Raw genomic sequence first — 23,004 nt, 5'->3', positions numbered from 1 at the left:
CTAGAGCATCTCCAAAGCCCAAGAACTCTTCGCGCAACAGGTTAGTACCGTTGGTTAGCGCTTGCCAACTACCGAGCTGTTAAGAGATCAACAGATTGCCGTAACCTTATAGCGGCACACGTAATCAAACGCTGCGCCACGCGATGACCGGCGCGCTTTTTTTTTTTATTATTGTCATTTCTCTGCCTTCGCTCCTTCGATCATTTCTCCGGGAGATCAGTGGCACCAAGGACTGTGGGGGCCATCTCAAATCTGTCCTCGTAAAGCGCACACCGGCGCGGCGGGAAAGCGTTCCGCACCCCTTTCAGTCCGGACACACCCTCGCCCGTATCTGGGAGAGCTGCCACATTTTAATCTTTCCTCAATGTTCCCAGATAGGAGGAAATGAAGCCAGCGTGAAGTAATCTGCCCTCAGCTTCACCTGCCCTTCGATTCCGAATCGCAAAGAAAGAGAAAAAAGAAGGGGTGAGAGAAAGGGCAGGAACGAAGAGAAAATAGAGAGAGAGAGCGACTGGTACCTTCATAGTCGTCATACAGGGTGAGAGCGGTGGGCCACTACCGAAGGGATATGACCGAGTGCGCAAAGGAGGGATAATCAAAGGAGTGTATCCGTCACTTGTGGAACATTCAGTCTTCACCTCTTACGAGCGACAACGTCTCTCTTGGTAAGCTGCATTCGATGCATCTACATCGCGTTCTACTCCGTTTCGCGACCGACATTGCGCGAAGCTTTGCCTTTTTCCTATTCTTTCTGGGCTACATTAAATATTATTATCTCGATTTTGGCTATGGTGCGCCTCCTAGGCGGACTCTGCAAGAGACTTGTGACACGGTATTCTTTCGATTAATACGCGTCGCTCAGATTACTCGCGTGAAATACAACCTTGCGGAGAATGACTCGCGAATAATTCGCATGTACGGTGCAACTTGTCTTCTAGCTCTGCCCTGAGATTGTCCTTGCTAGTGACTCTCTCTAACTTTTCCACAGCGAATAGTCAATCAGCCAAGACGACAAAAGCTGCATCGTGCCTCTAAGGTATGGCACGTACAAAGCTCTCGATTTCCTGTCCTCTTTATTCCTTTTTTTTTTTTTCTATCTCGTTTCGCTCGTTACGCAGTACGCTTTGGTTTCTTTTTTTTTTTTTTTTTCCTTTCGCTTCTTGCTGCTCAGTACTTAAGCCAGAAGGAAGGAAGCTTACGGTCAGTGGCGCCGCACGTATCATGTGAACGGGAGGTACCAGTTGCACACTCGTGTTCTCCACCAGTCCGGGAGCCCCAACAGGCGAACCATAGCTCTATAGTTCTTCAGCACCCCGGGTGGGTCTCCCGTCGAATACTTCGCTCTCTACAGCGCCATATGATTGCGTAGAGAGGGAAGGCAAACTTGAGGGAGCAGAGGATTTATACGACTGCGTTCCATTAGCAGTAGCACGGCGAAGACGAACGGGTGAATTCGCGCGCCACCAAAGAGCGATATATTTGCGTGGTAAGTTTCGATAATGTTTCGCTTTCTTTTTTCTCCGAATTGCAAAAGAAAGATGAGAAAAAGCAAAAAGCAATTAATTGCGGCTCATTTTCGTGAACTATGAACCATATTTACCAGCGTTGCAAGCGGAAGGTGGGGCAAATAATTAGCCTAGCCTTTTCGCTAGTCCGCATGCCTTATGCAGCTGAGCTGGTAAATGTGCTTCGGAATTCATAGAGGCAGTCGGATTGTGTTTCAGAATTGTGAGTTCGCAAGCAAATAAATGAAGAAAATGAAGGTAAGGTTAAAAATAGAAGAATCTTCCGAGCTTCCTCGCGTATTTCTGAAGCTGTTATTTGTCTGTCGTTCATTACTTGATGCTCGCTGTTATTTCTTCTATTTTTATTTCTCCGATATTACGCTGCGCGTTTTTTGCACTTGCATTTTTACTGTGTTATCCGTATTCGACCTATCAGGCAAACTTTTACCTCGATCTTTCTTTCTATTATTTGTGGAACCATGAACAATGTCTCTGAGTTAACTCAGCACGTAAGAAAAACATTTATATACTCAGCATATATAATCGGCTCAAATGGAAGCCAATGTACCGAAATTGCCAAAAAACATAACCTCTCTGGGTGCACCGCCAATATTCCGTTCCGATAAGGTTCCCTTTCTACTTCAAGGAGCTACGAACTGCATAGGTAGTGGGTTGAATTGGTAACCTTGCAGAACACCTTCACACAAACTCATTTAATAGCCATCCCACTGATGGCAGCGGAATTTGAGCACTTAACAACCAAGTCAATGATCCATATGATCTCACCGTCAAGAGTATGGGTGAAATTTCGCAGCCCTTGCCTTCTTATGAAGGTAATACCGGAGGCGGAAAGCGCGAAGACATTGCCCGCACTATGCTTCCGATTTTACTGAACTGTTTTCTACGTGGCATGTACAAACACTGTCACAGTAACACAATAAAACTTTGTCGGACGTGTCTGAGCGAGGAAAAATATTCCGTCACCGTAAAGCAAAGCCAGTCGCCCGAGATGGCTGCAAGTAGGAGGACACGTGCGTGCCCCATCCGCCAGAATAGCAAAACGAGGCCATATGAAGTCAGCATTGCCATAGAGTAGTGCCCGAAGAAACGCATCTTGTGAACATTCACTGGTGATTGTACAACACTTTGGCAACTTTCACTGAGGCTGTTTTTGAAAATTTTGTTCAGTTGTGCCTCGCCACCAGCAAGGCAAGCGGGGGCAACGATACAGCACCGCGGCCACATCCGCGTCTTATCTAATTAAAATCTGCTAAATTGGACTCCAAAAGCATGTTGGGCAGCTTAACGCGGCAGCTGACAGGCGTATTTTGCCCAAAGTGAAAAAAAAAAAGAAAGAAAATTGAGTCACCAAACGCCATTACCGTTTCCCGCGAGACTTCGGGTAGACATCGCCACACACTGCTTTTTTCGCGGGAACCCTCCAAGTGACAAAGAGACGGTATGTTGCACAAAAATACAATCACGATGGAAGACAAAACAGGGCGACCTCGATATGACAGCTGTCACATTTAAAATGAGATGGAAGGTAACTGAGACGTTTCGGAACATTTAAATAATGTGCTGCAGTCGCATCCATGCAAGAATTTATTACACATCTATCAGAATCGATGGCGCAATCTTCTTCAGTGTCTCCTTTTACGTCCTCACCACCAATCATGATTGAGTGATCAGCCAAGAGACACGGTCTGCCTTCGTACGAACATGAGATGAACGGTTAGTGTATTGGCTGTAGCAGCGCCTAACTGTCTTTGCTTTTGAAGTCAGCACGCGCCAATTAGCCGCAGCATAGTTGATTCGACATTTAGAACATTGACCGTCTACCGTTTACCACACACATACCCATTTGCTCGACCCCCTGCCTCACTACCGATTCGCCTCAATAAGCGAATAAAATATTCTCCCACCACGCGATCAGTTAAACGGGCGCACTATTGTCGAATCCCATTCCAATACTTTAAAAAGTTCGGTGGCCTTTACCAGAAAGTGAGCAAGAATCGTCGCCTTAATCCCAAAAGTATATAATTAGCTGTGTCCGAAAACATTGTTGACGAGAATCAACGTAACTTTTGCTGAACAGAGGATGATAAAACTCTCGGTTCCTTATCTCCTTTGACCCAACCTTGGTGTTTCCACTGATCGTGCGAACGAGTAAGATTTTCTCTGAAATATAAATTATTACCACGATCACAATTATTGTCACCATGCGTCATCATTTCTTCTGTTTCATGATCCTTCGCTCGGCTCAACCCATGTACGCGCAGCTTACAGGCCACATTTCGTGTGGATGCCATTGGCTATGGCGACTAAGTCACGCATTCTCAGAGTTTCACTTGCGGTCGAGCGAAGCCGTGACCACAAAAGATGGGGTGCAGGAATAAATACCATAACTGCCGGCAATATTCACAATGTGTTTTCTTCTTATATCTTATGGCAAAACAAGACGATTTACCTTGTAATTCTTGGGTGCCCAAGGCTGAAGCCATCAAGTGGGTTTCACATCAAAAGTTATTTACGTTCCCCAGGTCCTTGCGTAATGATGCAGTGTTTGTTTGTACGTCTCAAGGCCACCAGAGGTCATCTTATGCGTACTTACGAGGGAATGGTTCGCAAACTCCTATTCACGGTTCGAAACCTCTGGAATAGTACTTTCCAACAATTCAAGCAAATAACGCCAGCCAGTACCGGAAATGGACTCCGCGTCCGTATAGTAGTAGTAACAATAATAATAATTGGTTCACAGGAAAGTTAAAGCGCAGTATCTGTCACACTTGTTTCTGTGGACACCTGAACCGCGCCGTAAGGAAAAGGAGGAAGATGGGAGTGAAAGTGGAAAGAGGGAAAGAGTAGCCGTAGTGGAGAGCTGCGGAGTAATTTCCACCACCTGGGGATATTATTCTCACCTTTATGCACGCGGGCCTTATTTCTCATTGCTCTTACAGCGCAACGTATCGTGCGAAGGGTGAGTCGCTACTAGAAGCACCTGATACAGTGTTTTCGATTCTCTTTTCATTTAGATAGACTTGGCGACTTTCCTGTAGCCTCACGGTTGCGCTCAGGAGGCGCTAATCGTTATTAATTTGGTAGTATAAGCCCTTTAATTGTGAAAACTATTAGATAATAGACATATGTTCTGATTTACTAAGAAATATGGTGATAAGCGTCATCGCTATACAGTTACTATGAAAGTCAAGGAATGAAGTGGCCCATTTGGGGCGCTTTGGTGCATTTTGAAGCATTCCACAAAGTCAAAACAAGACGTTTTCTGTGGGGGGTGATAAATATCTTTCTTTTTTTTTTTTCCTGTCTGATGGAAGCTACATGAGGAGCAAAAGCTCACTGATCAACTGGTGCAAACTGCAAAGGACATTTCGGCTACGTCCCCCTTTTATACCCCCCTCCCCCTCCATAAAAAAGAAATTATTGCTTAGTACAGGGACTGCGACTTAGACATACAAACAAGAACGGAACGTAAAAAAAAAAAAAAAAAAAAAAAAAAAAAAAAAAAACAGAACGTTGCTAATATCACGCCAGCATTATGGAAGTTTAAAGAGTGTTATGCGGAACAAAACTTCCAGATAAGGGCCAGATTGCGAAGCCGTTGAGCGTTCCAGTGTTCGTCTAAAGAAGCCGGATTTTTTGGTCAGCAAAGCGAAAAATGGTGGAAGAGCGACGCTGTTTGAATATCGCAACTAACGACGCACAGTGTGTCAACACGATGACCACAAGAGGAGCGGAAGGGATGACAAGGCATAATGTCATTGTTCAAAATATCCCCCCCCCCAAAAAAAAAAAAAAATAAAAAAAGAAAAGAGAGCGTGAAAGAAAAATGTGACCTCGCAACTTATACGAGTGTAGTTTTCGCTCCGTTGTATGCGTGATGGCCCAAGATGCGAGTCAGGGTTGTCAAGCTATGCGAGTATAGCATATTTCTGGGGTGAGGCAACAGTTTCAACGGTACCGCGAAAGATAAATGAAACGCGCCACAGAACAATGCGCGTAGTCTCCGGACACAGGTTGTCTGGCTGAAGTTATCATTCTCTCTTCCCGCACTTCAAGAAGCTTCTTCAGTCATCTGCGATAACAAGGACCCTTCAGCTCGTTAAGCACCGAATTGAGCAAGTATTAGAACAAAATGCTGTGAGAATAGCGAGTTACAGCCTAAGGCCTCGGCACCGCGGCAAACCACCTTGCCCCTGGCACCAGGGCGTTCGTGAGCGATGAATTCGGATGGGTTCGGCAGTTTCTATATCTCAGACAGCATATTTCTTCTGCCACTCTGAATATTAAAGAAATAGCCGGTTACCAATGCATTTGATTACGTAAGCAACTGTCTGAATGTAGTTCAGCGCAAAGTACGTTTACAAGGCTTTCATAGCTACAAGCACTGAATCGGAATTTCCGATTGCGCCGCACGGGCGCTTTTGTTTGTGTGGTTTTGTGCTTTCTTTAATCGAAAATGATGAAATGAGAATCGACTTCTCGATTGCCAGGAGCTTCTTTTGATTCCATTTACTTGCGCAGCATTGACCTGGACGCCTGAAGACTACGCGCCGAGAACGGTCGCTATAACGCATTGAACGTTTTTATCGTCACATATATATATATATATATATATATATATATATATATATATATATATATATATATATATATATATATATAAAGAGAGAGATAAAAAATCGAACATCCCCCGCAAGCGTCCAGCCGGCAGTTACAGTAAGAGGGGGAAAAATCCTGTTGACCTCTGCATAAACTGGCATTCGTCACACGAACAAAATCATGCATAGATGTTTTCGCCACTCATTTCTAATTATACAGCCACCATTAAGAGTACATTTTTGTTTTCGCTATCCAAAATCTCCTTTATCCTAAGACATTCTTTAATCCTCTTTCCACTGTTTGATGTCCCAACTGCCTTCTTATTGCGCTGCGGAGCACCAGTCGCCACATGAGCATTCTCTCCGTGGTCTGAATAAAGGATGAGAGAAAAAAAAAATCTTTTTTTTTTTCTTTCGTCGCACGTGTGACTGTATCTGCCACGTGTCTCTTTCGCAGCATTGGTGTTATCCAATTTACTCCAGACTGCAAGAAGCGGTCAGGCCATCCTCGGCCATTAAGCGCGGCTAGGTGCATTCGTTACGAATACCACGCGAAAATCACGCGACGGGCTTATCGCTCACATCGCTGCCCCATGCGCCCAACGTGCCTTCACCCGAAAGACGCCTCGTGGCCAGAATACAAAATTTTCCTAAGCTTCGGAGCAAAAAATAATAAAGCATGCAAAGTGAAAACGCACTATATACTGTTTTCTGCGTAGACGGTTTCGGCCATTTCCGACACATTCGTCTAAGAAGGCTCGATCAAACATTAAAATTTTATGTTCCACGTGATACTCCGCGTCATCAGGCATGCTTACTACATAGACTTCGTTTAAACGTGGCTTTCACGCACAAGTACTTACATTTAATTGGACAGATGGACTCGCCGGAATGTTCAACATGTGGCATCCCAGAGACTGTGGACCATATATTATTGGTGTGCCCAGCGTATGCGCGCGAAAGAAGTGTTCTAGCCGCTTCCTTGAGGCGTTTAGACAAGAGGCACCTGTCGGAGGAACTGCTGCTGGGCGCTTGGCAGGACAAGGGGAAGGGTGTCCAGGCAGTGCGTGCTCTTTGCCGTTTTTTTGTGCGCCAGCGGACTTGATTCGCGCTTGTAAAACAAGCTACTGTGTCTGTATATGTATTTCATATGCCTTCTCTCACATCGTCACCCATCATGACCTTCTTTCTTCTTTCCTTCCCCTTCCCCAGTGCAGAGTAGCAGGCCAGATTTGAATTATTTCGACCAACCTCTCTGCCTTTTCCTTTCAATAAATACATCTATTCCTTCTTTAACAGCGTGACGTTCGTGTCCTCTCTAGTTTCCTAATTAACTGCCTTACACGTGCGTATAAGTACCTGATTTTGCCATTTCAGAAGCCCAGCGGTTAAAAATACGCGGTCGCCCTTGTCTGAACAGGCACTCGCGGCTTCCGCCTAATCGGCACACGTTTATTTGCTTGATTGTTTTAGAGCTTGGTGCTTAGTTGTTGTTGCTGTTTCTATTTGTTTCCTTCGTCTTCCAGGTGCTCTGTTTTGGAATAAGAAGAACCTAAAACATGGTGTTACATTGTCGGACGGGCGGTAAGTGCACTACTCAACTTTTGTAACCGGATGGGAGATACATAGTGGGAAATTTCGCTGCACATTTTCACAAGAGCGTCCCTATAGCACTCTGCTGCTCTGCATTGTAATTAAGACGACACTCGAGGCGCAAATACGCCTAATCAAGTACCTACACAAAGGCCACTACGAGGCATTAGTAAAATTAAGTTTCCTTCGGGGAATAATTGAAAACTTGAAATAACGATTCAAATCTTAGAGGCACATATAACAGCTGTTCTCGGATCATTTACGACTTTCCCTACAAACTAGAATCATTTGCGCATACACAGCAGTGTCTTGCAGAATCCTTGTAGGATCCTGCTATAAATCTTGAATTAGAATGCCACGGGAATACCTATGTTAAATTGTAGGGTATTTGCGGTACACTGACGAATAAGAAGAATGGAAACTTACGTTTACATATCTCCATCAGGGCTGTCGGATAAGACTCAAATTACTATGATCAATTCTTTATCTCTCAGCTTACGTTGATGATATATATTGCTATATCGGAAAATAGGGAAAAGCTGAAAGAACCGCCTTTACGTCACTACTTTCACCATGTTTCTCGCGGGCCACCAGTACAGTACGACCGTACGCGTTCATCTCACGTGGTTGCAGAAGTGTTTATTTGAGAACGCGCCGTCAGTCCGTAAACATTTGTCGATATACTTCTTCTGAAAGGCTGCTCTTTATTAAGCTTACACTTGAAAAGTGAATAATTCAATAATAAAGCCAGGACGTAATGGCGCCATGTGCCTGAACAACCGAAGACGAAGTGCGCTTGTCGTGTGCGCAAAAAATATGCGCAATATATATATATATATATATATATATATATATATATATATATATATGTATATATATATATATATATATCGCGCCAGAATAGTGCCTCTTGTAAAAGCAACTAAAAAGGGTCGAATTCAGACTGCTCGCACCAGAAGATAAGGTGCGAAACGACGCTTTAATTGAAAGCGCGCACGAAATAGATTTGCGTAGAACTCTTCCCATGCGATATATCAGGAAATATAAGCTCTAGAAGCTGGAGGCTGCACTGAAGTATCATTCACTTTCTTTTCTTTCCGTGCGTTATACGAAACTATCGAGAAAGAAAAAATCTGCCGTTACCATTGCAACACTGCTGATTCCTGAGCGCGCACTAAGGAAGCGGCCCAGACAGAGATCCGGTTGTCTAGAAAGGAGGAGCTATATCTCGTTGAAGTTCATGCTGGCGCAGCTTCCTGCTCAGGAGGACTCGCAGCAGCAGAAACGCGAGGTGGAAGTCATCGCGGTGATAAAACGTCACACCTACGGCGAGGCTGTCGCGCTACCTGCACTTGTGAAGCGAGGCATACAACCGGCAGCCGAAACAAAAAGAAACAAATATGTGCCGTGAGTAAACAGAACGGAAGCTTCCTGCCAGGACGGGCTCACGGGACAAGAATTCATATCTGAGACAGGTCGCAGACGTCCGGAAGCTCAAAACGCGCTTATCGTCAGCAGTGTCTAGGCTGGACTGGAGTTGCAAATCCGGCCATGGTGGTGTTGGATTATCCTTCCTGCGAACATGTAGTTGCAGGCAGCCATGGGAGCGCCCAGAAACGTTAAACGCGGCTGTAATTCAACTGCTCCCTGCATAACAAACCATATACAGGTATAAACACTGTGATTCGAACTGCAGGACGCTGTAGCCATCCGCGAAAAACAGACATCGGTTTCTTTGTTTCAGTTATCAAGAGATTTATTTATTTATTTATTTATTTATTTATTTATTTATTTATTTATTTATTTATTTATTTATTTATTTATTCCAAAGCTGCGCTTTCGACTGTAAGGTACGCTGCAGAAGGCTCCGAATTATAATTTAGGTACATTGTCGCCTTGTTTAACGTGCATTCTTTATTTTGCTCCGAAATCTCAATGTACGAACTTTTTCTCTCTCTTCATATCTTTCTTTCTTTTTCTTTTTTTCATTTCGCTTAGGGTGAAACGAGTTCGAACCCGTAACCCCGTAGGATTGTGGCAGTCGTATATGGTAGTATGATATAACACTCGAGGCCCCAAAGCGACTCGGTATTTTGGGTGGTGGAGCTCTGAAGGGCCGCAGTGCCACTCGGGCCACTCGGGATGCCGTAGTCATATTCGAAAATTCTAGGCAAGCGCATTCTTCCGCGGGAAGTAGTTTTAGGAAGCAATAACAAGCTACTTACTTTCTACGACAGCCTTACTACTCACTGGGAGCGACGGACTGACTTTAAAGGTTAAATTTTCCTTCTAATCGGATTATTGGGCCATTTACATTAACATCTTTATAATTGTTACGCCCAAGAAAGCTGGACTCGAGAGGGCTCCGGCCGAATTTCAACAATTATGTTTTTTTTTTTTTTTTTTTTTTTTTTTTTTAAGTGCTCTGGCAACGCTAAGCACACAGGCGGTTCTTTATGTCGCCGCGATCGAAATATCGCCGCCGCGGCAGGGATCGCATCCACGACCTTGGGAATTCCGGTTATCCGGCACGCTCACTGAGGTTTCTCTGCACTTTTTGAGTCCAGCCGAACGACTACTTTGTTCTTTGGAGTTAGGATAAAAGACAAACTCGAAGCTTTGCCGTTATCAAACGCGTTCCTGCCTTTCGTGACCGATGTAGTATTGGCGCAAGCCAACGTAGAAAGGTAGTTTTTCTGCGCTTTGTTTGAAGAACTGCGTCATAAAATGGCTTCTCTCTCTCTCTCTCTCTTTCCCATCCTTCATCCCCTTTCTGCGTGCAGTGTTGGTGGCCCTGGCGGCATTTCTCTCCGCGGGCGCACTGTTGGCGAACGCAGCGCCCCAAGAGTCGCCGTTTGGAGTAGGAGCCCTGGTACGGCTTCCGGAGATTCCCGACTGTGGTCATGGGAATACTGCGTTCCTTGCCGAGCATCATCTCAAAATAAGAGACACGCAATGATCATTTTCACCAGCGCCAGCAGAGAGAGCTCTTAGGAGATCCTTGCGAGGAGCGTGCAAGTGTGCGGAGCATATTGGCTCAAGTTGAATAAGGGTATAGTCGCTAAAGAAAGCACCTGAAGGAATTCGTTCAGTACGACCAATGGAAATAAGTATAGGAAGGCGGTCCCTTGAGGTAATACGTGCATGGATATAGTGTTCTACAGCACCTTACTTCTACAAGTAGACCATACAAAAACAGTACATGTAGCCCGTTTGGTTACCTTATCCTAGAGTGTTACTGACAATCACTACTGGAAAAACGTGCTTCTCACGTGCGGCGGGCGCGAAAGCGATAGCTCCGCATTCATTAGCACTGTACGTAATGACTGCTACTCAAAGCGAAGAGAAGATGACTGCATGCGCCATTCGATGAAAAGGAATACGCGGAAAGCGTTCGTTTGTACGCTGGTCGTAGCTAAGCTCTAGTGTCCCTAAAAAGAAAAGTCCCTTTCTTTCTTCCTTTTTTTTTTTCACATTATCGATGGGCTTTAGTAGTAGCGATCAGAGGAACTGAAAACGCGAGGACACCGTGACGCGTATCATGTTATTTGCGCTAATGACACAGGGTGGCCACTTCTCGCATCTAGTGAACCTCTGCTCGTCGGTCGGTATAGCGGTATGTGCGTTCGTACCGGGAGTACACTGTACCGGGAGCGGCGATTCGCTGCTCGCCATTGCCAGACTTCCGGCATCTTCCGCGTCTTCTTTTTACTGCCGCAGAAAGCGGGCAGAAAACGCGATTTCTAAAATATATCTATAACTCCGTTGTGTACTTGCTATTCGTCAAAAAGGCATGAAATTAGACAGCCGTCTTTATTTTTAAGGTACATGTGTCATAAGGGGAGTTACATCCGTTTGCTCGCATCAAATTAATTTCATTCAAACCTGCAGAGTGATAGACTTTTCAACACCTGCTCTTGCTGTAAAATTGTGGTGATTGAATAACCACTCCCGGTAGTGCAGAGATGGCTGGCGCCACAAGCAGATTCACTAAATGAGTTCCAACAGCGATCTCTTGCACAGCATTATCCGAGAACGGTTGTTGCTCGGGCACAAAGTCTCCTTCAAAAAGAGAAGAAAAGAAACTGAAGAAAAAGGGGGAGGGGCATATTTTCGCGCACTAATAGAAAGAAAAATATCGGGAGACCATTGTTCGGCCCCGGTACCTTCCCCTCGCTCTCTGTTAGCGCTGGTGAACATGTGTACTCTTCCTAATGTGTACTCTTCTTGTGGACGAGTGGACAGCGGGTGCATGATTTCGGACAAATACTTTTGTTTATGCTTATTTATCTACCTTAATTATTTACTACTTATGCTTCCAGAAACGCAAACCGAATGATAAGCCTGAACTAATTAGTTTGACTCTTTTCTTTCTTACTTTGAAGGCAGAAAAAGAAGAGATTTGAAAACTCCGAAACACTCTGAGTGCACATCGTCCACAGTGTGCTTTGACGCACTGTTAGAATGAAAAACTAAAGGAAGAATTTATAAAAACGGGTCAATTTCTTGAACCAACCAAGTGGGCTGGAAAGGGGAAAGTGCGATGTGGCGTGAGTGCCCCCCGGTGCTCTATTGATGCTCGTTCGCAAAGGCGATCAAGGACACAGTTTAAAATTTTGACATTAAAACACTATGGTTGCGGAATTCCTCCTTAGGTCCTTCCCTTTCAGCACAGCCATTATCACCCCGTAAAAGCATTGAAGGAAGAGCAATGAAAAGCACACTGCCCATTTCTGCTTTCGCTAAGAACAACGGGCCATGCGATGGTGGTGATATGAGCGAGACTCCATTTTGAAATGGTCTCGCTTCTTCCCTTCGGGATTTGGAAACCCTACACCTCCCATCCTGAGCACGCGTTCTTGCTAAGAGGAATTACCTGGTCCGTGGTTTCTTCTCAACGCCAAAATTAGATAGCAGGCTCTGAGCATGCTTAGTTGCGAGTCCTATGTCGCCTTTATGAACGAGACCTCAAGGAGACCTCGCAAGGCACGCGAACATTCTAGTTCACGCCAAAGTCAGGCATGATTTTATTCAGATCAGTTTCACTTCCAGACAACCAACGAATCATCCTCCCAGATGCGAAACAGCCAAAATTACTGCGATAATTCGAAGCAATCGCGTTCGACGTAGTCCTAAGTGCACTGTTCCACTCACTAGACGATCGAGACACTCGAGGTGCAAGTTTAGTCAGATTGTTTCTTTTTAAGCCCTAGCAAAAGATGACATTATTCAGATAACATAATGCGTGTTAAATCATTGAAACAAGTATCCAGAAAAAGCTGCCTACACGCATAAGTTAATCTACACAATCCCAGGATAAGAGTCCTCGATCAGTCCGGGCGAGTTGCAGTTTCTTTTTTTTTTCTCTCTCTCTCTTTCTCTCTCTCTTTACACACGCAGACAAAATGACAGTACGCAGGTTCTTTGCCGAACTTTTTGTGTCGCGTGAGTATAGTCTCATTCCACAAGTTCGTAACTGCAATGTGTGGGTATGGCTTACCGAGGAAAAACAAAAAGCATTGTTTTCATCGTTTCGATTATTTGCTAGTGCTAGGCAAGCCCCGTCACTTTATTCTATATAAGCACCTACGAGCGAAGCACCCGTCAGCAGTGGCAGGATAACCGCGAACCCTGGTAGCGGGTTATGGTCGCAGTGATTTCGGAGTCAGCCATGATTAGCCACGGCCGGACTAAATGCAGCGGCGCACGCTCTTCGCTGCATTCAGTCCGGCCGTGGATTAGCGTATTTCACATCCATCGTTTCGAAGACAGCGGCGCCCTGCGCGCATCCTCCAGAATCGCACACGGCTACACCCCCCCCCCCCTTTTTTATCTCAAAAACCCCACCGACCTGTGTTGTTTGTGTCTGTTGTTCTGTCTGTAACCCGTGTTGTCTTGTGTCGTCTTGTTTTTTCCGACCTGTGTTGTTTGTGTCTGTTGTTTTGTCTGTAACCCGTGTTGTCTTGTGTCGTCTTTTGTTCTGTTCAGGGTAATGCGTTTCGCTCCTTTCGTCGGCTGTCGTTCCTGCCCTCGAGAACGCTGCTAGCGGTGTGGCAAACCTTCCTTCCTCTCTTTGTTCGCTGCTGCTTCCCGTTCTCTTTCAGCCCTCGGAGAAACGAGATGCCTTACAGGTCGTAATAAGTGTGCACGCCCTCTGTGCTTGTGTGACTGTCTATGTCCGTGCAGCGTGAAGCTCTTCGTAACCTGACTGTTACCCATCTTTACCCCTGTTTTTTTTTTGTTGTTGTTTTTTTTTTATCAAGGTTTGCCGGACCACGCGGTGAAATCTAACTCGGACGCATGCTCAATGAAATACCAAAGTCATTGATAAAAAGCTACACTTAATATAGTCATTATCAGTTAACTGGATTTATCCGGTTCATTTAAGCTGAAACCCTACCCCCGCCGCTACGATGTACTACCTCGGGTCTCGTTATGGGTCTCGTTAAAATCCTTACTTAAAGTGTAGCATAAAACGCACATTCTATGCTGTAATACTAATACCTGCACTTCTCTACGCGTTTACTTCAAACAATGGCCCAAAACTGCCGCACAAGCGTTAACTTTAACATCAGCAGTACTCTTTCCGAGACGGCTCTTATAGAAGACTCGTCATCACATATAAGCAGTGCGCCTTTGCATTGTCAATGAAGTGTGCCGATCCCAAGCTCGCGGCCTTGTCTCAAGATTTAATGAGTGAAGCAGCTGAGCAGCTGCTGTCTGTAGAATCCTGGTCTAGTGGACACAGAATTGCAGCTGTTCTGTGAGAGCAACACATCTTTTCTTTCTGAGTTATAACCTTTGTTTCTGACTTTGACAAAAACGACTGGCAACTTCAGCCACAGAAGCAGGAGGCAGACTTCTGCTGCGGCCGCACACGCGCGTCACTGACAGTTTCTGATGCACACTGCTGGTTAAATGAGGTCTTACTTGTGTTGATTCTGCGCTTGAACACCTGGATCCGCTTGATGAAATTAACAAACTGAACAGTTTAGCGGTCAAAAAAATGTCTTCTTTATTCTCTATACCCCGCTTCTAAAAAAACTAAACAAAAAAGAACAAAGCGTAGCTTGTAGCGTCATGAAGGAGTCAACAACCACCTAGATTAATTATGTAATTCATTCTAAGTTAGGAAATTTGCAAGTAATGAAGAAATATCCAATACTACGTTCGGACTACGCACTATATAGCCTGTTTGATCACGAGGGCCCAGGCGCAAATTAGTACGGACGGCGAACAAAGTGGGCCGCTTAACATACAGCACTCTCGTACGAGTAAACCCGACGACAGGCAAAAATCTGCTGATATTATTGCGCAAGGGCACATTATCAGTATAATATAATAATACTCAACTCATACTCGACGGGTTCCTTTCAGTGTCATTGAGTAGGTTGGGGCTGCCATAAAATAATTAAAAAATAATAAGCCCCACCTGCACCGCCAACGCTAACGCCTGTATCGCTAACAGGCTCTGTAGTATCAAATGGTCATTTGAGAAGATGAAGCAGGAAAACACAGACATGTGTTATAACTTTGTTTTTCTGTTCCTTAATAACTAGCTCATGGCCCCAAGTAAACGAGCGAACATTATGAGTTTCACATTGCACCCGTGTTAATTCATTGCCCTCCTCCGGCGCTTCAAGCCATCTGGCCGTGCGTCCCACGTTACTCTGTCCAGATTGCTACGTTTACATGCTAACCAATACAGCATGAAGCTGAAAGTAACGCTCTGCGGACACAATTTTTAAAGCGAAACGATGTGAGTAAACCTGGACAAACTGTACTTTGTGTATCATTTATCCGCGGGGGCTGACGAAATGGTTCACGTCTTAACCTTAAGGGTCGTGTATTTGATTTCTGATTACCATTTGACGTTACATTACCGACTAGAGCAATAAGACATAAACAAAAACGAATTTTCGTGTTTCAGTTTATACCTACTTACGTTTCAGTCTGCCCCACACAATCACTGTCAAAGCAGGTTATAGTGGGCACGTTGTCTCGTTAACTGAGAAATCGTTACTGACCTCAACTAGGCATAATAAATAATAATAAATAAAAAATAACAAACAAAATATAAGTGAACGTCGTCTCCTAGGCGAATTATGTGTTGTTGTTTTTTTTTTGTTTTTTTTAATGGAAAGCTTCTCATGACAGCTTGTTTGCTACAAGCCAGAAAACGAAATAGAATGTAATCTGATTTGAGACTACCGACAGTCAGTAAATTCCTACCCTAATACTATATTTTCAAAATCGACGTGCCTACAGTTCCAACCCAAGCTGCAAAAAAACCCTCAACTGTCAACGAGCTCACCGATAGGCGACGCCGCTCGCTATCTGGACTCATCGGCTAAAGTTTTCGATGCCGTCATTCCTGGACAATTTGCGGAAAAGCTGCTTCCAAAGGTGAGCAACTACGTATCGCAAGGTGCGCTTATTACCACTGGGTACGTGCTGTTGTATTTACACTCGTCATTTATTCTTTCTATTTTTCTTTCTCCATTTTGTGTGCGTGTGCGCGTGCGTGCGTGCGTGCGTGCGTGTGTGTGTGTGTGTGTGTGTGCGTGCGTGCGTGCGTGTGTGTGTGTGTGTGTGTGTGTGTGTGTGTGTGTGTGTGTGTGTGTGTGTGTGTGTGTGTGTGTGTGTGTGTGCGTGTGTGTGTGTGTGTGTGTGTGTGTGTGTGTGTGTGTGTGTGTGTGTGTGTGTGTGTGTGTGTGTGTGTGTGTGTGTGTGTGTGTGTGTGTGTGTGTGTGTGTGTGTGTGTGTGTGTGTGTGTGTGTGTGTGTGTGTGTGTGTGTGTGTGTGTGTGTGTGTGTGTGTGTGTGTGTGTGTGTGTGTGTGTGTGTGTGTGTGTGTGTGTGTGTGTGTGTGTGTGTGTGTGTGTGTGTGTGTGTGTGTGTGTGTGTGTGTGTGTGTGTGTGTGTGTGTGTGTGTGTGTGTGTGTGTGTGTGTGTGTGTGTGTGTGTGTGTGTGTGTGTGTGTGTGTGTGTGTGTGTGTGTGTGTGTGTGTGTGTGTGGCAGCGCTTACTGCGCTTATGACAGCACGGGAGCAAACAATTTCATAAAGAAAGAAACACGCTGATGTCATGGCATAAAAAAAATCATGCAGAAGGCCTGACAAAAATTAAGGCTGGACGTCTTTCTTCGTTTGTTATTTTCTATAGACATGAGACAGACATATAACTGCAGCTCAAAATGCAATGCAAATTACACAATAATATTCAATCAAATACTGTTTAGCCTTGTGGGCAAGCGTGGCAGGAGATCGCCGAAAGTTAGGCGGGCGGATGAGATTAGGAATTGTGCGGGGATTAGATGGATGCAGTTGGCACAGGACCGAACTATTTGGAGGAATGTGGGAGATGCGTTTACCCTTCAGTGGGTGTAGTCATGGCTCCTGGTGATGACGGATTCCTGTCTAATTCCAAATGCTGCCAAATTGGGGCCTCTTGCAAACACTAGTGATTGGGGAGTTTTAGAATAGGGGGACACAACCGGTTAGGGAGATAGGGGTAATTGCGGGGTTTCAGTGCGCACGCGTAGGATGCTGCGATGAATGAATGGGAGGCGCGCACTTGCATCCTGCTATTACCCTATTCCCCTAACCGATGGGGTCCCCTTATTCTAAAGCTCCCTATTGCATCAAGTAAAGGCCACCGACAAGCGTCGCAGCTGTTAGCGGGCCGGAGGAGAAACTTGGCGTTAGTCATGACGCACGCGCTTTGACGGTCGGGTTGGTCGAGTTTTGTAGCGAAAGCTGCATTGGCCACGAACGAGTTTCGCGTGGCGGGAGGCACAGAGCCGTTGCCTAGAAACCGCCGCACGGCGCGCGCTCACCGCGCCATCTGGCAATCAAGAAGAAACCAGAAGAAGAATAGTCTCATCTTTAATGCAACGACAACATAGCTAGACATAGTGAGTAGCGCATCTTAATTCTCCTTCTCTGGCGTGAGGATGATAGTAGTGATGATGATATGCTAGTCAGCGGCGCATTTCGGGCGAGCGTGTACTCAGCATTGGACAGTATTGGATTGGACTCGAGTGGACTGGTTTGGATTGGACAGGTTTGTATTGAATCGGACAGGATTGGGTGGATTTTATTTCACTGAAATGAACTATACTTGATTGGACTGGATTTGATTAGACTGGATTGGTTTGGATTGGATTAGATTAGACAGTATTGGATTGGATTACACTGGATTGTATTATATTAGGTTTGGATTGGAGAGGAGTAGGCAGCCCAGCGCCAGGCGCACATGATTTCGCTACATATATCCTGGCCTAGCTGAGCTAAGCCACGGTCAATTAATTTGTCGGCCTCTTCACGCTATGCCAGCCGTTGTTTTTCTATGCCCGCCGAGTTCAATGCCCTCACGAAAAGCGCGATGATCTCTCGCAGTTCGACGATAAGAGCGACCAGGTGTGCTATGAGTTCGTGGGCTGCTTCAGCAACCGGGACGTGCTCACGCACCCGACCTCGTTCCCCAGCGATCCGTCTTTGGTGGACACTAAGTTCCAGCTGTACTCGCGCTCTAACCCGCGTTCGCCGGTGAGACTCGACTACCGTCCCAGCAAGAAGCTCGGCCACCTGCCCCAGTTCGACCAGCGGAAGCCGCTCAAGCTCATCGTGCACGGCTTTCTCGAGAGCGGAAAAGTGCGCTGGATCCAGGACATCAAGGACGCCTTCCTCGAAGAGGTACGCATGCCACGCGGCAGTATACTTTATTAATTTTCATCTCGCACGTGGCTTCCGAGGTGTGTCTGCGAGCATAGAGTAAGCAGAAATACGCAGCAGACAGCAGACCAAAGTATGGGATATAATATAGCATAAATCTGAAGGACTGGCCACATCTCTATCCTTCGACCTGAAGACAAGTCACCTTTGCATTAAAGTGACAGCTCCCTATAACGATGCATTTGTCACATTTTACAGTACGTACTCGGCGCCAGAGACTGCGCGGAAACCAGAGGTTCCTTTTTTTTTTTTTTTTTTTTTTTTTTTAAGAGCCTCGATCAACCTGTTCATCCAGCTAAGGGAACGCAAATATTTTTGTAAAAGTGAGTTTACGCCAAGTAGAAGCACCAGCCGTGTGAGAGAACCTCCAACAATCAGTGTACGACGCTGCGACGTCTTGACGCTCTCACCGGCGACGATGACGTCCGAAGGAAGGCGCAAATGGCGCCTTCGAGTAGTTCCTTCGAAATATCAGTCGGGCATAGTGAGAAACCTTTACTTTAGTAAGGTCTAAATTTAGGCGCCTAAACTGAGCAATAGCCACGAACTGAACACTAATGGGGCGGAGCGTCACGAAGACGTCACTGCTTACCCTCGCCGCTTCATCGCATAATCGCAGGAGGACTGCAACGTGATAATCGTCGACTGGAGCGGCGGTGCGCAGCTGCTGAGTTACATCAAGGCGGCTGGCAACACAGCACTGGTGGGCCGCGAGGCGTCCCTGCTCGTGCAGCGGCTCATTGAGACGCACCGAAACACGCTCAGCGTCGACCAGGTGCACATCGTAGGCTTCAGTCTGGGAGGACAGATGGCCGGCTTTTTCGGCCGCCACTTCAAGCAGACCACGGGAAAGCTCATCCCACGCATCACCGGTATGTATAGGCATGCCCGCTCAGCATAGCGTGCGCGTAAACTACTCCCTTAGCCTAGAGGCTCAGCTCCGCGCACAGTACGGCTATCCCCTTTGGCCGGGTTCCAACATGTGCCTCTCAATTGCTTGAGAGTGGTTAGGTGCGCTAGGTGTGTATGCAAAAAAAAAAAAAGGAAAAGAAAGACGAACAGCAGTGGTCATAACGTTTCGCACTTCTGCTATATTAGGCTTTTCCTTCAGACCTAAACGGAAACAAGCTTACCAGGCTTCTTCGGATTATGAATAGCATGAACCATGCATCAGTACCGGTCATTTTAGGCTGACAGCCCTCTTAAATTGCAGAGGACCCAGAATTACCATCGCGTAATATGTGGCTTTATATTGATTTAACATGTTGGCCTCGAGTAGTTTGTTTGTTCTTGAATGGCGCTCGATCAAAATTCTTTTGGTTGCTGATCGGTCGTGTAGTGCAGCATCTACGGCCCCTTTCAAGCCCTAAATCTTCACAAGGTGAGAAAACCTTATTTTGACGTTTCAACAAACCTCAGTTTTCAGAGGTGGCAGCTCAAAAGCAAAGCTTGTGGCCGAAAGACTTTTGGTCCAATTATGTACGTGCCCGAAGCAAAATGGACGAAGACAAGCGAGCGCTTCGAGCACAGTTTTCTCTTCGTCCCCTTTTGTGACCGATGCGTATACAAGCTCGAGGCTGTTCGCCAGATATTCGGCATGTACGTCAGCTCCTTTGGATCTCTGGCACACAGTGCCCGACTTTAATAAAAATGCTTGCCTCGCTGCTGCCGTGAAGTGTATCAAGCACTGAACCAAGTTTCGAATCGCGAGTTCAGCATTGTGTCTCCTGCTTGGTTGGTTACCAAAATATTGAAAAATAGTAGCATAAGATTTAATTTGAAGCCATCAAATCACTCGGATAGAAGCATAGTGCCGTTCATTCGCAGTCGACTCTGGTGCGAAGGCAACGCAGTTTTGGAGAGAAAGCAGCAGCGCGAGCTGAAGACTGGAGTGTGTAGAGAACGCAGGGCGAATGCTATATTAACTTTTTACAGCGCCCGTCCTGTCATTCTGCCTCCGACATTGTCCTCACTTTATAGTGCTGCTCGAGCTCTTTTTCCTCATATAAATCTGTTGCTGTCGGATAAAATTCGATTTCGAATGAACAGCTCTGTTTTTATTTTACCAGAGTGAGCACGTAGGTTGATAGGCAGCACGCATGTTCTCTATTATAGTGAATGTGATAGTATCAGTTATGTATGAACCAACTATCAAAATAGCATATGTGTTGGTCAAGAAACTTGCGCTCGGCAACAGGGAGGAGAGTAGCCTCAAATGGCAGCCTATGCCCTGCATTAGTGACCGTGCTCCTCTAGGCAGAAGCGTGCCAGTTTCGAGTGGTAATTAATATTAGTAAGCCCAAGTCAAGTGCAGACATACCGCACTTGGATTGCGCTTTTACGGGTGGCAAACTGTTAACCGTTCTGCTAAAATTATCATCCAAGAAAATTTTAAACGGAGGTATCGAACCAACGTTTTAGAAACGAATTATCAAGGATATATATGACATCAATACCTACATAGATCTACAAAATAGCGTTAAGTAAAGTAAAAGAAAAAAAAAGGAAAAAGACACATTCGTTGCAGTTGTGCATCCGTGCATCCGAAATGTGAATTCTGCGCTTGTTCCTGGTGCATCCCTAAACTTTGAAACGTGCCCCAACGCTGCGACCAAATTAATGTTTCGTGATACGCATGACATCTTCCCTTTTTCGTACCAGAAAACGGTAGCGTCTGCAAACTCAGAGCAGACACATAATGCGAAGCTGCAGCTGCCGTCGCTTCTACGACTGCCTGTCAGGTTTAATCTCTGCTATATTTACCCGCCACGTAGGCTTAGCGGCTATAGTTTAGTTTGGTTTACAGGGTTTAACATCCTAAACCGACTAAGGCCATGAGAGATGCTCCGGACTAATTTCGACCACCTGCGGTTCTTTAACGTGCACTGACATCGCACACCACTATAGGGCGCCTTTATTTTCGCCTCCATCGAAAAGCAGTCGCCGCAGTCGGGATTCGACCCCGCATCCTTGGGCATAGCAGTCAAGCGCCTTAACCACTGAGCCACCGCTGCGGGGCTCAGTGACAATGGGTTCGGTTCCCGAGTACAACGTCACGGAGTCGAATCCCATACTTGGCGGCCGCATTTCCATGGAGGCGAAGTACAAAAGGCGCCCTTGCGCTGCGCGGTGTTATCGCACGATAACGAACACCGGGAGGTACGAATTAACACAGAGCCCTCCATAACGCCGTGGCTCACAGCCACTCTCTCAGCTCTTGCGCATAAAGCTTCGCTGCTTACATTCATCGCCTATTCTTTCTCTGACCGCAAAGGTGAAAATTTCCCGTGAGAAAAATAAAGCCGCAGAAACTGTCTTCTTCCTGGTTAACACCTATTACGCGCCCCACGAGGGAAGGGATGAAAGGCGTGAAGGGAGAGGAAGGGGCTCCGTAGTGGCGGGCTCCAGATCCATTTCGACCTCTTGAAAAAACGTGCCCTGACATCGCACGCCGCGCGGGCGTGCGACTCGGCCGTAGCGGCTGGGACGTTCGGCTCGAAATGTATTTCTCCAGATCTCGGTTGCCGCTATGGTGTAAGGAGCTCACGCATATGGCCCGCGCGTGGGCAACTCTTTTTGCGACGCAGCGTTGGACCCCGCCGGACCTCTGTTCGACAACACGAGCGTGTGCCTGTCTGAAAAGGACGCCCGCTTCGTAGACGCAATCCACACGAGCGGAGGCGAGGCGATCGTAGTGGGCGAACTGGGCATCGAGAGGCCCGTCGGCCACGTCGACTTCTACCCCAACGGTGGAAAGATGCAGCCCGGATGCAAGCCACTCGGTAAGCACTGTGGTCCTTTTCATCGTGCTTTCCTGGCAAACAAAAAAAAAACTAAAAGAATGCCTCAGGAGCCCCAGCACGGCAGTTAGAAGCAAGGGCACGGTGGCATTAGCTTGATCTGTTGGCTACGGCTTCAGGCACCCATCCGCCCTGTTCCTTTATTTTGACTGAGGCCGGCCATGATTTTTTTAGCGTTTCGTGCTAATTTTTCGTAATGCCGCGAAGAACTTGTGAAACAGAGTATAGGTGATCCGCTGAGGCATCAAAAAGCTGGAGCAATGGTGCCACAAAAAGTGACGGGGATCCAGGTAGAATGAGAGGGAGAAGATGGCTTACACGGTATGAAAGAGAACTGAACAAGGGTAGAGGAGGGGAAGCCTCAGTACGCAGGTCAAGCCAACGTTTCGACAAGTGGACTTGTCTGAGCAAAGCGATAATCACTGGCAAGGGTTTAAATTCGCTTTTGCTTCCGAAGACGAAACACTGGGGGGGTGAAAAGAAAGTAGGTCAAGGAGTGTGGAGAGGGAGGATGGCCGAGAAGAAAGTGGGTCAAGGAGTGAAAAAAATATATATAAAAATTATTTTTAAAAAAGTTTCTTCGGTATGTATTTCTCAGCCTGGAACCGGTCCTGTGGCCTAAAAGAAAAAAAAATCAAAGCGGCAGTCCCAGGAAAAACTACAATGCGGGGTAGATGATTAGTCACCACCTAAATAGATTCCTTGCAGATACAACTCTCTTAAAAAGGGGGCAGGCATTGCAAAGAGTCCTG

General features: G+C 46.1%; 1 protein-coding gene across 2 annotated transcripts in view; it reads left to right on the top strand.

Annotated features, from left to right (window-relative positions):
- Nucleotides 1-512: 512 nt before the first annotated feature.
- LOC146203003 (phospholipase A1-like) overlaps nt 513-23,004 on the top strand; it is a 28,825-nt gene continuing 6,333 nt past the window's right edge. Inside the window, exons 1-7 of one of the 2 annotated variants that reach the window (XM_084588486.1) lie at nt 513-665; nt 7,651-7,708; nt 10,501-10,589; nt 15,986-16,123; nt 18,117-18,413; nt 19,072-19,324; nt 22,040-22,234. In XM_084588486.1, coding sequence (XP_084444612.1) covers nt 7,684-7,708; nt 10,501-10,589; nt 15,986-16,123; nt 18,117-18,413; nt 19,072-19,324; nt 22,040-22,234 — 997 coding nt within the window. In that variant the 5' untranslated portion in view covers nt 513-665; nt 7,651-7,683. Of the gene's footprint in view, nt 666-1,212; nt 1,487-7,650; nt 7,709-10,500; nt 10,590-15,985; nt 16,124-18,116; nt 18,414-19,071; nt 19,325-22,039; nt 22,235-23,004 lie in introns of those variants that run through there. The other variant, XM_084588488.1, reaches the window with a different exon arrangement.

The sequence above is a fragment of the Amblyomma maculatum genome, chromosome 1 (assembly GCF_055883805.1).
Source record: "Amblyomma maculatum isolate TAMU_Amacu chromosome 1, ASM5588380v1, whole genome shotgun sequence".
Taxonomy (NCBI): domain Eukaryota; kingdom Metazoa; phylum Arthropoda; class Arachnida; order Ixodida; family Ixodidae; genus Amblyomma; species Amblyomma maculatum.
Note: the sequence above shows the minus strand (reverse complement) of the source record. Positions and strands in the feature narration are given on the sequence as shown.